The sequence below is a fragment of the Malania oleifera genome, chromosome 13, assembly GCF_029873635.1.
Source record: "Malania oleifera isolate guangnan ecotype guangnan chromosome 13, ASM2987363v1, whole genome shotgun sequence".
Lineage (NCBI taxonomy): Eukaryota > Viridiplantae > Streptophyta > Magnoliopsida > Santalales > Ximeniaceae > Malania > Malania oleifera.
In genome coordinates, this window is record NC_080429.1 from 5,392,548 (window position 1) to 5,402,966 (window position 10,419).

The window sequence follows — 10,419 nt, forward strand, 5'->3', positions numbered from 1 at the left end:
AGTAATTTCAGCAATGAAGGCTGAACAGAAAAGTAACGGAAACCACCAGCAATGAAGGCTGACAACGCTAGAAATAAGACCGGAAACTGCTCTAAGAAATTTCAGCAATGAAGGCTGAACAAAACCCCCAGCAATGAAGGTTGGCAACGGTAGAAATAAGAACTGAAACTACTAAGAAATTTCAGCAATGAAGGCTGAACTGAAAAAGTGCAAAAATACTCTGTTTTTGAACTAAAAACCAGGGTAAAGCAGCAAAGAAGCAGCAGTAGGCTCTGATACCATGTCAGTTTTTTGGTCTAAATATCCCTTCCATAGGGTTTGCTTTCATTATATAGAAGAAATTTACAGTGGGTGCCATATTTTCAGGCAGATTTCCAGCACCTAAATGCTGCCAGAATTTCAGGCACATGTTCAGTGGCAGCATGCTGCCGGATTTGCAGCATTATTTACAGCTGCTTTATACAATATAAATATAAACTAAACTAAGCTATTTACATCATTAAATACAAGTCATTAAACATGTTTTCCCACAGGGGGGAGTGATTAATGGAGAGAATGGACGATAAAAGAACTAAGAGAATTTCAGAATGCAGAGTGTCAGAGAGAGGAGACGAAAAGAAGAAGAAGAAGAAGAAGAAAAAGAAGAAGAAGAAGGGAGAAGGAAAGAGAGGAGGATAAAACTGCTGCAGGCAGAGCAATGGGTAAAAGACAGCAGAAAATATAGGGAAGGGGCTGCGCTGCCGTACAGCAGAGAGAACAGAGAAAGAGAAGGAATGGAGAAGGCAGAGAGATGGGGGAAGAAGGGAATAAGAAGGAAGAAGAAGACAGGAGGAGGAAGAAGACGAAAAAAGGAGAAGAGTGAGGGTAAATGGGGGACTGCAATGAAAGCATAGAAATCGATATTGGGCTCTGATACCAAATGATGCAGGGGCAACGATCTACAGCCATGGGAGAGGTTAGAAGAAATTGAAGAGAGGAAGGGGTAGAGAGGACAGAGGATATACAAGGGGGAACTCACGCTCACTTCTCAAATTCAAATTCAACAATAACTGTTTACAACATGGCTTTCACACGTTATTTATAAGAAAGCCTCTACACATGAAATTACACATGTATTCTTAAAAAAACATGAATTACAAACAAACCCCTACATTACACAAATATTACAAACAGCTCCTTATAGTAATTAATACTAAACACATAATAAACTACTGAGTACTAACTAAACCCAACAATTCTTGATCCAGTTCTTCTTAACTCTTAAGTATTCTCCAATAAGGAACTTCCCAAGGCCTTGCTTCTTGTCCTACATCAGTGTGTTTGTGGGGGGAGGCAAATAGTTGACGCCATTCTTGTGGCTGATAAGGCGGTAGATAATTGTTGTAGGTGTAAGAAGAGGGGTTTTGTTTTTAAATTAGATTTTGAGGAAGGTTATGATAGAGTACGTTGGAGCTTTCTTGGATAAAGTCTTTGCGAGGTAAGGGTTTTGGTGAGCGTTGGCGTTGTTGGATTAGGGGCTTTGTTGACTTTTTGAGTCCGATCTCTGTTTTGATGCTGACAAAGAACAAGTATCTTATGTGTGCATTTAGTGTGTGAACAGGTTTACATGTCAGCACGAACATAAGATACAGGAGAAATGGAAGCCAAGACAGAACTTAAAGCTCACACAACTTGGCGTATTCCATGTCAAATCAAAGGAGCAAAAAAAGAAGAAGACATTTGTTTTATATTGTATTGCATTTAATTTTTTATTTGGTCTGTAATAATGCATTTCATGCATGATATGATTGAGAGCTCAGGATGACCATAGACCGACCGTAGGGAATCAAAACATGACCGTAATGACCATAGGGACCAAAAGTTTTCTAGAAAACCTTTCATAAAATGTCATACTCTTGCCTAAACAAGTTTGAAAATTTTGGGGCAAAAATAGGGTTAAAATTAATATTTTTACTTTCCCCGATCGACCAACCATTGCAAGGTCAAATTGCCTCAGTCGACTGACCTCGGCCAACCGGCCATCCTCAAGCATCAAAAAGCTAGCCAACCGACCTTAACTTTTGAACTATTCTTTATGCCTCGCCCGACCGGTCCTATAGTTCAAATAAGCCTCAACCGACCGGTCACCTTGGACTAGTAGACCGGCCTTAAGCCTAGGTCGACCGAACCTACGAAGGGTTCGAAATTGCCCAATGTCAGCCGACCGGCACCTCCCCAGGTCGACCGAGACTCGTTGAAAATTCAAATTCTTGTGTAAGGTCAGCCGACCGACGATACCCTGGGTCCACCGAACCTCTCGAGTTCTTGGATTTTTACAGCGCTAAACACGATTAATTTTTAATTAAATGTTTTTGAAAATGACCAGCGTATCCCTAACGGTCAAAAATCCTGAAAAGTCTATAAATACCCCCTTCATAAGCATAATTAGTGAGATTGATTAGCTGAAAATCCTCTCAAAATATTTTGCTATATTTTTCATCTCCAAAGCTTTTAATTTATACTCTCTTCATTATTTCTTTAAAATTTTTTTCAAGAGAGCTTTGATTATTAATTCTTGCTTCCTTCACCTACAAATTCATTGCATTTGAAGGTTGATTAAGAATCATTTTCTTGGGCATTTATTATATCATTCAAAACATTTTACTCTCACTTAGCTTACATTTTTCAAAATCATTCTTGAGAGTACGAGTATAGTTTCTCCCACACATTTTATTTGATAAATATCTTTGGAAGTAAACTTTATATAGCTTGTGAATCTTGCACATTTATTGCAAGATTTCAAAGGCTCACTAATCCTTATTGCAAAATTTCTTTTGAGCAAATACCCTAGGCTTCTCCTATATTTATTTTGAAATATATTTTTGAGAAAATCTTTGGGTAGATTAAGAGCACCTTGAGCATATTTTCATTTACATATCTTTGCTTGAAAATGTCTCTTATTTTTATTTGGGCAACATTATTTGAAAGCAAATACCCTAAATTCTCCTATTTTTCTTTGAAAAATGTTTTGAGGAGAAAAAATTTATTAGGGTTCAAATCTTTGAGTTTTCATCATATATATCTTATTTCAAAGATTGGAATATTTATTTTGAGAAAAACACCCAAACTCACTTGAGCTTTATTTTCATATCATATGTTAGTGCATTGAGCTGTATTGTGTACACATCTTCTTAAGCAATTTATTAGTACAAATATTTTCATATGCCTTGTATTCCAGGCATGGCCTAAAGAGGGATACTCGCCCTGCAAGGAGTCTCCGATTGGTTCAGACCTGATTAGGAGAACTAGGAGCACCGTCCTGTAAAGTATAGTTGTAGGTTGGGCTTAGCCCTGTAATGTGAGCTGGGGTATTCCTTGCCCCATAAGGAGAGGTTGTAATCGGTGTCGCTTCACCCGTTAAGTGAGCATTAGTGGAATCTTCGGGATGGTTAGCTAGAGGCGGGAATGTAGGCAGAACTGGCCGAACCCCGAAGACAAATATCGTGTTGTGCTTTCTCTTCCCTACGCTTATTTAATTTCCACACTTTAAATTACTCACATGTATGTTTAATTGTTTATTGTATTGATCATATTACATACATACATACTTTAAATATTTGCGGTAATTGGAATTGCTAAGAAAGACCCTAGGTTTGTGTAATCCTGGTTGTAGTTCTTAAGGTTGAACACACTTAACCTAGAAGAATTTTTTTTAATACCCAATTCACCCCTGCTCTTAGGAATACACCAATACTATCAGGCTGTCTTTTTAACGTGTGGTTCTCATTGATCATTAATAGTGAACTCAAATCATGGTTTAGCACTTCTAGGGGCATAAGACAAGGTGACCTTTTATCCCCTTCTTTATTTGTTCTTGTAGCTGATGTGTTGACTAGAACAGTGGATAAGGCTGCAGGGAGGGGGCTGGTTAGAGGCTTAAAAGTAAGGAGAGGGGTTTGGTGGTTTCCCACCTCCAGTTTGCTGATGACAACATTTTCTTCCTTGATGATCATAGTCCTTCTTTTAGAAGGATTCTGGGTATTCTCCGCATCATTCTTAAGCTTACGAACCTCCCAACTGGACAGAAGTAGATTTAGTCATTTCATATTTATCTTCCTATTAGAGAGTGTGTGCGCAATGATCCTCCGCTAAGTCACCACTGATTGAAGTGAATTTACTGAACAATTTCAGCCCCACCAATGGGTGATTAATATCAAAAACTTATGAGACAACAGACTAGGTTTTACAAAGAAGATAGAAGAATATCTTAATTACCAAAATACTAAAACAGAGCATCAAAATCAAATATACCTGCATGAAGCACAAAAGTAGAAGATATCCATCTAGAATACAAAAAGGGCACTATCTAAGGTTTTGAGTTGCTCCATCTCCTCCGCACAAGCAATTCCAGGATCAATATAACACAACTGAAATAGAAACTCAATATTAAACATTTTATCAACTATTAAAAAGGACAAAAAATGAGAGTATCCAAATTGAAAGCAACCTGGTACTGTTGCTTCTTCAGAGTGTGAATTCCTCTTTTTATAAGCTTCTGCCATCCAAAATTTTCTTTTAGTGAACTTTCCAGAGCTGCCGTTCTCTACATAACATAGGAACACCAAAGTTTGTGATACTAATGACACCAAGTATAATAATTGTCTGTTCAAAATGCATTAAAAATGAAATAAACTATCTTTGAAAAAACTTACCAAACTTCACAATAGTTCCAGAGAATCTAATATCTGACAATTCAAAACTACTAAAAATGATTACTAATAATTTCCTAGAACTTGTGAAGAATAACTTCCTTAACTGTAAACTCAACTAAGACTCTGTAATTAGCAGCAAAAGTTCCCAATTATTTTCCATTTGAAATAAAACAAAGTATTTCCAACTTGTTCAAGAATCGATGAATTAAACTTTAATGATCAATTACCAGACAAGCAATTTTTCTAATGAATTAGCAACATATCATTTGGGGGGAGGGGGGAAGGATGCATAAAAAATTGCCAAGGACTTGTTTGGCTACACTTAGAACTAAGCACTTTTATGTATTTTAACTTATATAAGTTTTTTTTTTTTCCCCGGTTACATGGAAGCCTTGCTCATCGAATGACCCCCCAGGGCCCCCTCTGCCGGCATCAAAATCATGGGTCGGCAACCTTCCCCCTTGATGCGCCTCCCGGGTAATCCGAATACGGTCACAGCTTATACACCGCTGCGTTGGCCTTTCGGCCAACCTGATTCCAAGACTCTGCCCAGGACACCGTTGGCTGCCAGCATTAACTAGGTGTTATTCACTGGAATCGAACCCCTGATGCTCGTACTTGATTGCCCATCGCTTAACCTCCGCACCATGCTCGTGGGGGCAACTTAAATAAGTTCTTGGGTTATAAATAAGAGGTCTTGGGTTCATTTGCACAGAAGTGATTATAAATCTTATCACTCAATCAATACAGTACATAGAAGTTAAAGATCCTGACTTTTAAGGCATAAGCTATCAATTTCCGTCCACTTAAATTTTAAAAAAAGTTTTTTTCCTCCTTCAAGCCTCTGCCCTATCCTTCGAGTGCACAATCCTCATTTGATTCCTTTGCGAGTCCCCAGTATCCCTCAAACCTAACTTCAGATTGCTGAAATTGGGACATAGATACTTGCCTTATGCTGTCAATGGTTTGGTGACAATTGAAGGTCCTCTCCTTTAGATTCATCACCATAGAAGAATAGTTCATCTTCGGCTCATCTCATTCTTTCAAGTAAGGTAAAAATCTAAATTTGCTTTAGATATGAGAAAGATTACAGCTCTGGAAGAATGATGGTATTTTTTTCTTTCCCTTTCTTTTATTTCGAACCGCAACTTCTATGTTGGTTTAAGATTTAGTATATTGCAAAAAAATAGTTGTTGATTTTAACATGTTTTCTGTGTAGGATTATCCTAACCATACAGATTTTTGTACAAAGCCTTCAGCTGATTTTGGATGTTTGGTTATTTGCATTTTAGGCTGCTATTATTCAAGACTGTCAAGGGATTCACAAAACTGTGTGGAAAGAGAACTGCACCACAATTGCACTACTTGCTTTGGGGTATGATTGTTTAAGATTCAAAAGCTCAGAAGAACATGTTATGTTTTGTAGCAAGTTGACTTTCCTATGGTGCATTTTAACTAATGGCTTTGCAACTAATCAATGTAAATGGTGAAGTTCAGATCCTCTACAATGACTACAGGGAAACATCTGAGGTAAAATTTCACATTATGGCACATAGATGCCAGCATTGTAAGTCAAATAATAGAAGGCATATGAGGGGCAGCCCTGCTCTTTGCTCGTCTAGATTTGAAGCAATGGTGAGATGATTGTACTTCATGATAAGACATTTTGTGAAATAATTTCCACTTCAAGGTTCACTCTGGCAAGTATTGCAGAATAAGGTCTTACTGAGGCAGTAAGAGAAGTTAAAAATATCCATTCCACATGGCTGGTTTTACAGAAGGTTTTTGTACAAGTACTGTTCTTATGTCCACATGGGCTAGTTGAATTGAAGAAAGCTCATGGATGACTTTGTTTTCTTCGTCTCCGTTTCCCTCCTCCATGTAGTTGCTTCTTTTGTTTCAACTTATAATGCAGGCTATATTTGAATTGCAAATGAGAACTAATCTCTTAGAGAAAATTGTTTCTTGTCCACAGGAAGGCAGAAAAAACAAGGATAAAAACAGGGATTATATAATTATTATTGCAGATTCATTAGTTTTGCTTTAGATCATGCTTGTTTGGTTTTTAAGTTATCTTGAAGTTAAATTCTTGATTCCAATTTTCAAATGAGAAAAAAAAAAAAAAAAAAACTAGGTTGATGGGGGGATGAAGCTGAAATATATATTGCCATAACTACTTTTCCAATTTGAAAGCCAAATGTATTATTAAAGAATGAGCATTTCTAATGTGAAAAAAGACTTCCTATTTAATAGTATCCAAACAGGTGTTAGGTCATGGAAATGCTTTTTAAAAAAAAAGTGTTTCTACAGAATCACTTTTGTCATAAATGATTCCCATAATAACTAACTGTTGCAAAACACAACCTAAGTTGCAGGATTATCTAAGCAAGTAACTTCAAATCAAAACCTTAGGTGACTTTCAAGCTTTCTTGACAGCAAAGTTGTAAGGTTAAGGATGGAAAATATTCCTGTCTAAGAGTACATCATTAACCAAAAATTGGCATTCAAAGGACTTTCTATGTGGCAAGTTCCAGCATCAATGGATATGAGACTATAAAGTATCTAAGCAGACAACATTTTCAAATAGGGACAGCAAATATGTGCTTTTACTTTAATACACAAAATATCAAGAAAAGAATCTAATCAATTTCTATGGAAGGAGAAGCTATTGCAAACTAAAGCCAAAAAAATTTGCTTTTCAGGGAGGTTACAGAGATCCATTAAAACTACATCCATTAATTTAAAATCCTTCCAGTGCGTATTTCACTCAGTTTGACCTGATGAGCCACTGATGCATGTTGCATCATATAACCAGTAATTCAAAGCATATAATAAATAAATTTTTTCTTTAAAAATATGTGAGGAGTTGTCAAAAGTTAGTTGTTCGGCAAATCATTCCTTTGATATCATTTAAAGTCTCCCGTTCACAAAGTTCTTTAAAATTATAGAGCATTATTATGTGAAATAATTCTTTTGTTGACATAATTACTTAGATTAATTAAAATTCGAAACACAGAAAACAGCCTTCAAATTAATTTTTTATCTGTGATTCTGTATCATAATTCTGCAATATTCAACAAGCTGGTTAATATGGTCATTAGAATTTTTTTTTTTCAGAAGAAGAAGATTGTCCGCCTATTTGAGAGACCTATGCACTCAATGGTCTTAAAGGCAGGACAACATAATTTTCGTTAGATAACTGCACTAGTCAATTACATTCCATAATCAGCACAAATATGAGCTGCTAAAATAGTTTTCAGATAGATATTCATAAGCAGAAAACCTTACATGAGCAGGATCCAAAATTAATAGGTTATGCTGCTGCATCCCATTTTTTTGATGTTTGACTTGAATCCCGACAATCGTTCTTGAATGACCATCATGCTGGAAGTACAAAGGCCTGCTCATTGGAGTCATCAACAGCATGATAAAAAAATGTCCATTCAAATTTAATGAAATCATGCAAGGAAAATTACAATTGTACATGATAATCAATCATCACAAATGAGGGCAGATCTATTAACCAGAATAGTTACTCACGCTCTGCCAGTAACAAAAACTGAGTGGCCATCTGATTTGGTGAACTTATTTTCAGAGAAGTAATTCCAAACCCAATCAATTAGCACCTGATGACCCTTTACCTTGCCTGACAGGAGCTTGCCAAACTCATAACTACCTGCCAAATTATCACGACTGCAAAGAGAAGTACCCAACCCATCCCCAAGATGGGTGGTAGAACACTCTTCATGACTACTGGATCCTGCTTGGGTAGCATCATGATTTCTTCTACATACAAATCTGTCCATTGGACCATAAACTTGCACTGCTTTCCTCTTGTCTCCATCAATTGGTTTCTTTTCCCATGCTTCATAATTCAAACCAGGAATTGATGATTCAATTGCCTTGTGATCAAAATCCACTATCCTTGCACGAAGCCCGAAAGATCGGAAAAGTGTTGCACATTCAGTTGTTCCGATCCAACTCATGAAGCCACAAATTTTGCGGTCAAAATGATCTGACCCAACTCTATCGAAACCCTTTTCCCAAGCAATCTCAAGCCATCTCTGAAGTGATGTAATATCAGGAACAAAACCTGAGCCACCGAACAGAACCTCCTTCACCTCCTCTCTTTGCTTAAGCAAGTGAGAGCTAAGCATTTGAATGTTACGCCACCCACAACCCCAACCAACATCCTCCAATTCAATACTTTGGAAATGATCCAATGGGCCACATAATAAACTCATTGAATTTCCAGCTTCTGACTCTAAACATTTTCTCAACAATGAAATCAAACCATCTTCAACTTTTTGGAATTCACTCCTAATTTGTAAACTAATTAAACAAGAGACCTTTTCATCAATTTCCTTTTCTCCATCACGATTAATTCCTTTGCCATACCTCGAGATAGAACTTTCAGAATTTTCTTCAAAACTAGTTTCAAATGGAATGTAAATCTCCACTTCATTTTTCTGCAGATACATTATTAAAAATTCGGTTCGAATTTGTTAATTTATGAAAAGAAGAAGATTTGGGTAGAAAGCTACGCGGAGACAAAAAAAAAGTGAAAGTACCAGAAATTGTGGGGGACTTGGCGGGGCAAGTGAAATTTGCTGCGCCAACTCCATGTCTCTTGCTAGTTCATCCTCCTCGAAGTGATTGTTAGCGTGCCTGCACTCGCAAAACACCTTCATGAATCAAGTCTCAACAGCTCGAGCAGCAACAGGCATCCGAATACCGGCAAAATACGGATGACCAAATCAAAAAATAAAGGAAAACTGTACATGCCAAAAAAATTTTCCCCCCCAGGGGGGGGGGGGGGGGGGCGGGGAGGGGGAAGGGAAGAAGGGAAGGAAAATACAGAAAAGAATGAGGGAAGAAGGGAATACCTTTCAAGTTCTTGGAACGACATTGTCAGCTGACAGAAGGGGCAAGTCAAACAATCCATGTCTTCAGGTTATGATCATGGGATCGTGATAACGATGAGAAAGATAATCAGCTCACAGTCACAGGTTCACCGCGGAAGAAGAAACGATGGCTTCCAATGGCAAAATGAACTTGAACGGAGACGTTCAATTTGTAAACAACTACAAGAAGCTTTCATATTATCCCCATTCACATGCATTTATCACTTCATTACTAATTTTTGTATGGGACGATTGGTAATTAAGGCTATGTTGAATGAAATCAAGAGAAATTTTTGTATGGGATGATTGGTAATTAGGGATATGTTGAATGAAATCAAGAGATTGCAGTTGTGATACTTTCCGCCTCCTTTCAAACTCGGAAAATGTGAGGAGACCGAAACGAAAATACAAAGAAATTTACTTTTTCATATTTAATTTTAATGAAAAAATAAGGAAAAAATATTAAATAAATAAAAAAAAATCTTAATTTTAAATATTACTAATATTTAATTTTTAAAAATTATAATTATATTAGAATAAATTTTCATTTTTAGTATTATTTGGTAAAAAGAGAAAATACAATAGAAAAATGAATTTCTTATCTATTTTCTTTTCCTTTCTCTTTTTTTCATGAAAATCCTTGATCCAGAGGCCCTCAATATTTCTTAAGATGATAAACATAGACCCTATGTTTGGATAGTTTTAGATTTAGAGTTTTAGACTTATATTGGATTTAGATAAAATATAATATAAAATTGTATTAAAATTTATCCGAATTCACCTAAATTCAAATTTAATGTTTGAACTTTGTACATCCTAATGTA

General features: G+C 36.5%; 1 protein-coding gene across 7 annotated transcripts in view; it reads right to left on the minus strand.

The window, feature by feature from the left end:
- LOC131145424 (uncharacterized) overlaps positions 1 to 10,004 on the minus strand; it is a 23,263-nt gene extending 13,259 nt beyond the window's left edge. For 5 of the 7 annotated variants that reach the window (XR_009134154.1, XR_009134153.1, XM_058094475.1 and 2 more), the window contains exons 1-6: positions 9,578 to 10,004; positions 9,263 to 9,359; positions 8,232 to 9,160; positions 7,980 to 8,091; positions 4,487 to 4,582; positions 4,291 to 4,406 (exon numbers count right to left, since the gene is read on the minus strand). Coding sequence is in view for 4 of the 7 variants with exons in the window: in XM_058094475.1 (XP_057950458.1) it covers positions 4,323 to 4,406; positions 4,487 to 4,582; positions 7,980 to 8,091; positions 8,232 to 9,160; positions 9,263 to 9,359; positions 9,578 to 9,636 (1,377 nt within the window). In the remaining 3 variants the exon portion in view is untranslated. Of the gene's footprint in view, positions 1 to 4,290; positions 4,407 to 4,486; positions 4,583 to 7,979; positions 8,092 to 8,231; positions 9,161 to 9,262; positions 9,360 to 9,577 lie in introns of those variants that run through there. The other 2 variants (XM_058094474.1, XR_009134155.1) reach the window with 2 other exon arrangements.
- Between the last annotated feature and the right edge of the window lie 415 nt (positions 10,005 to 10,419).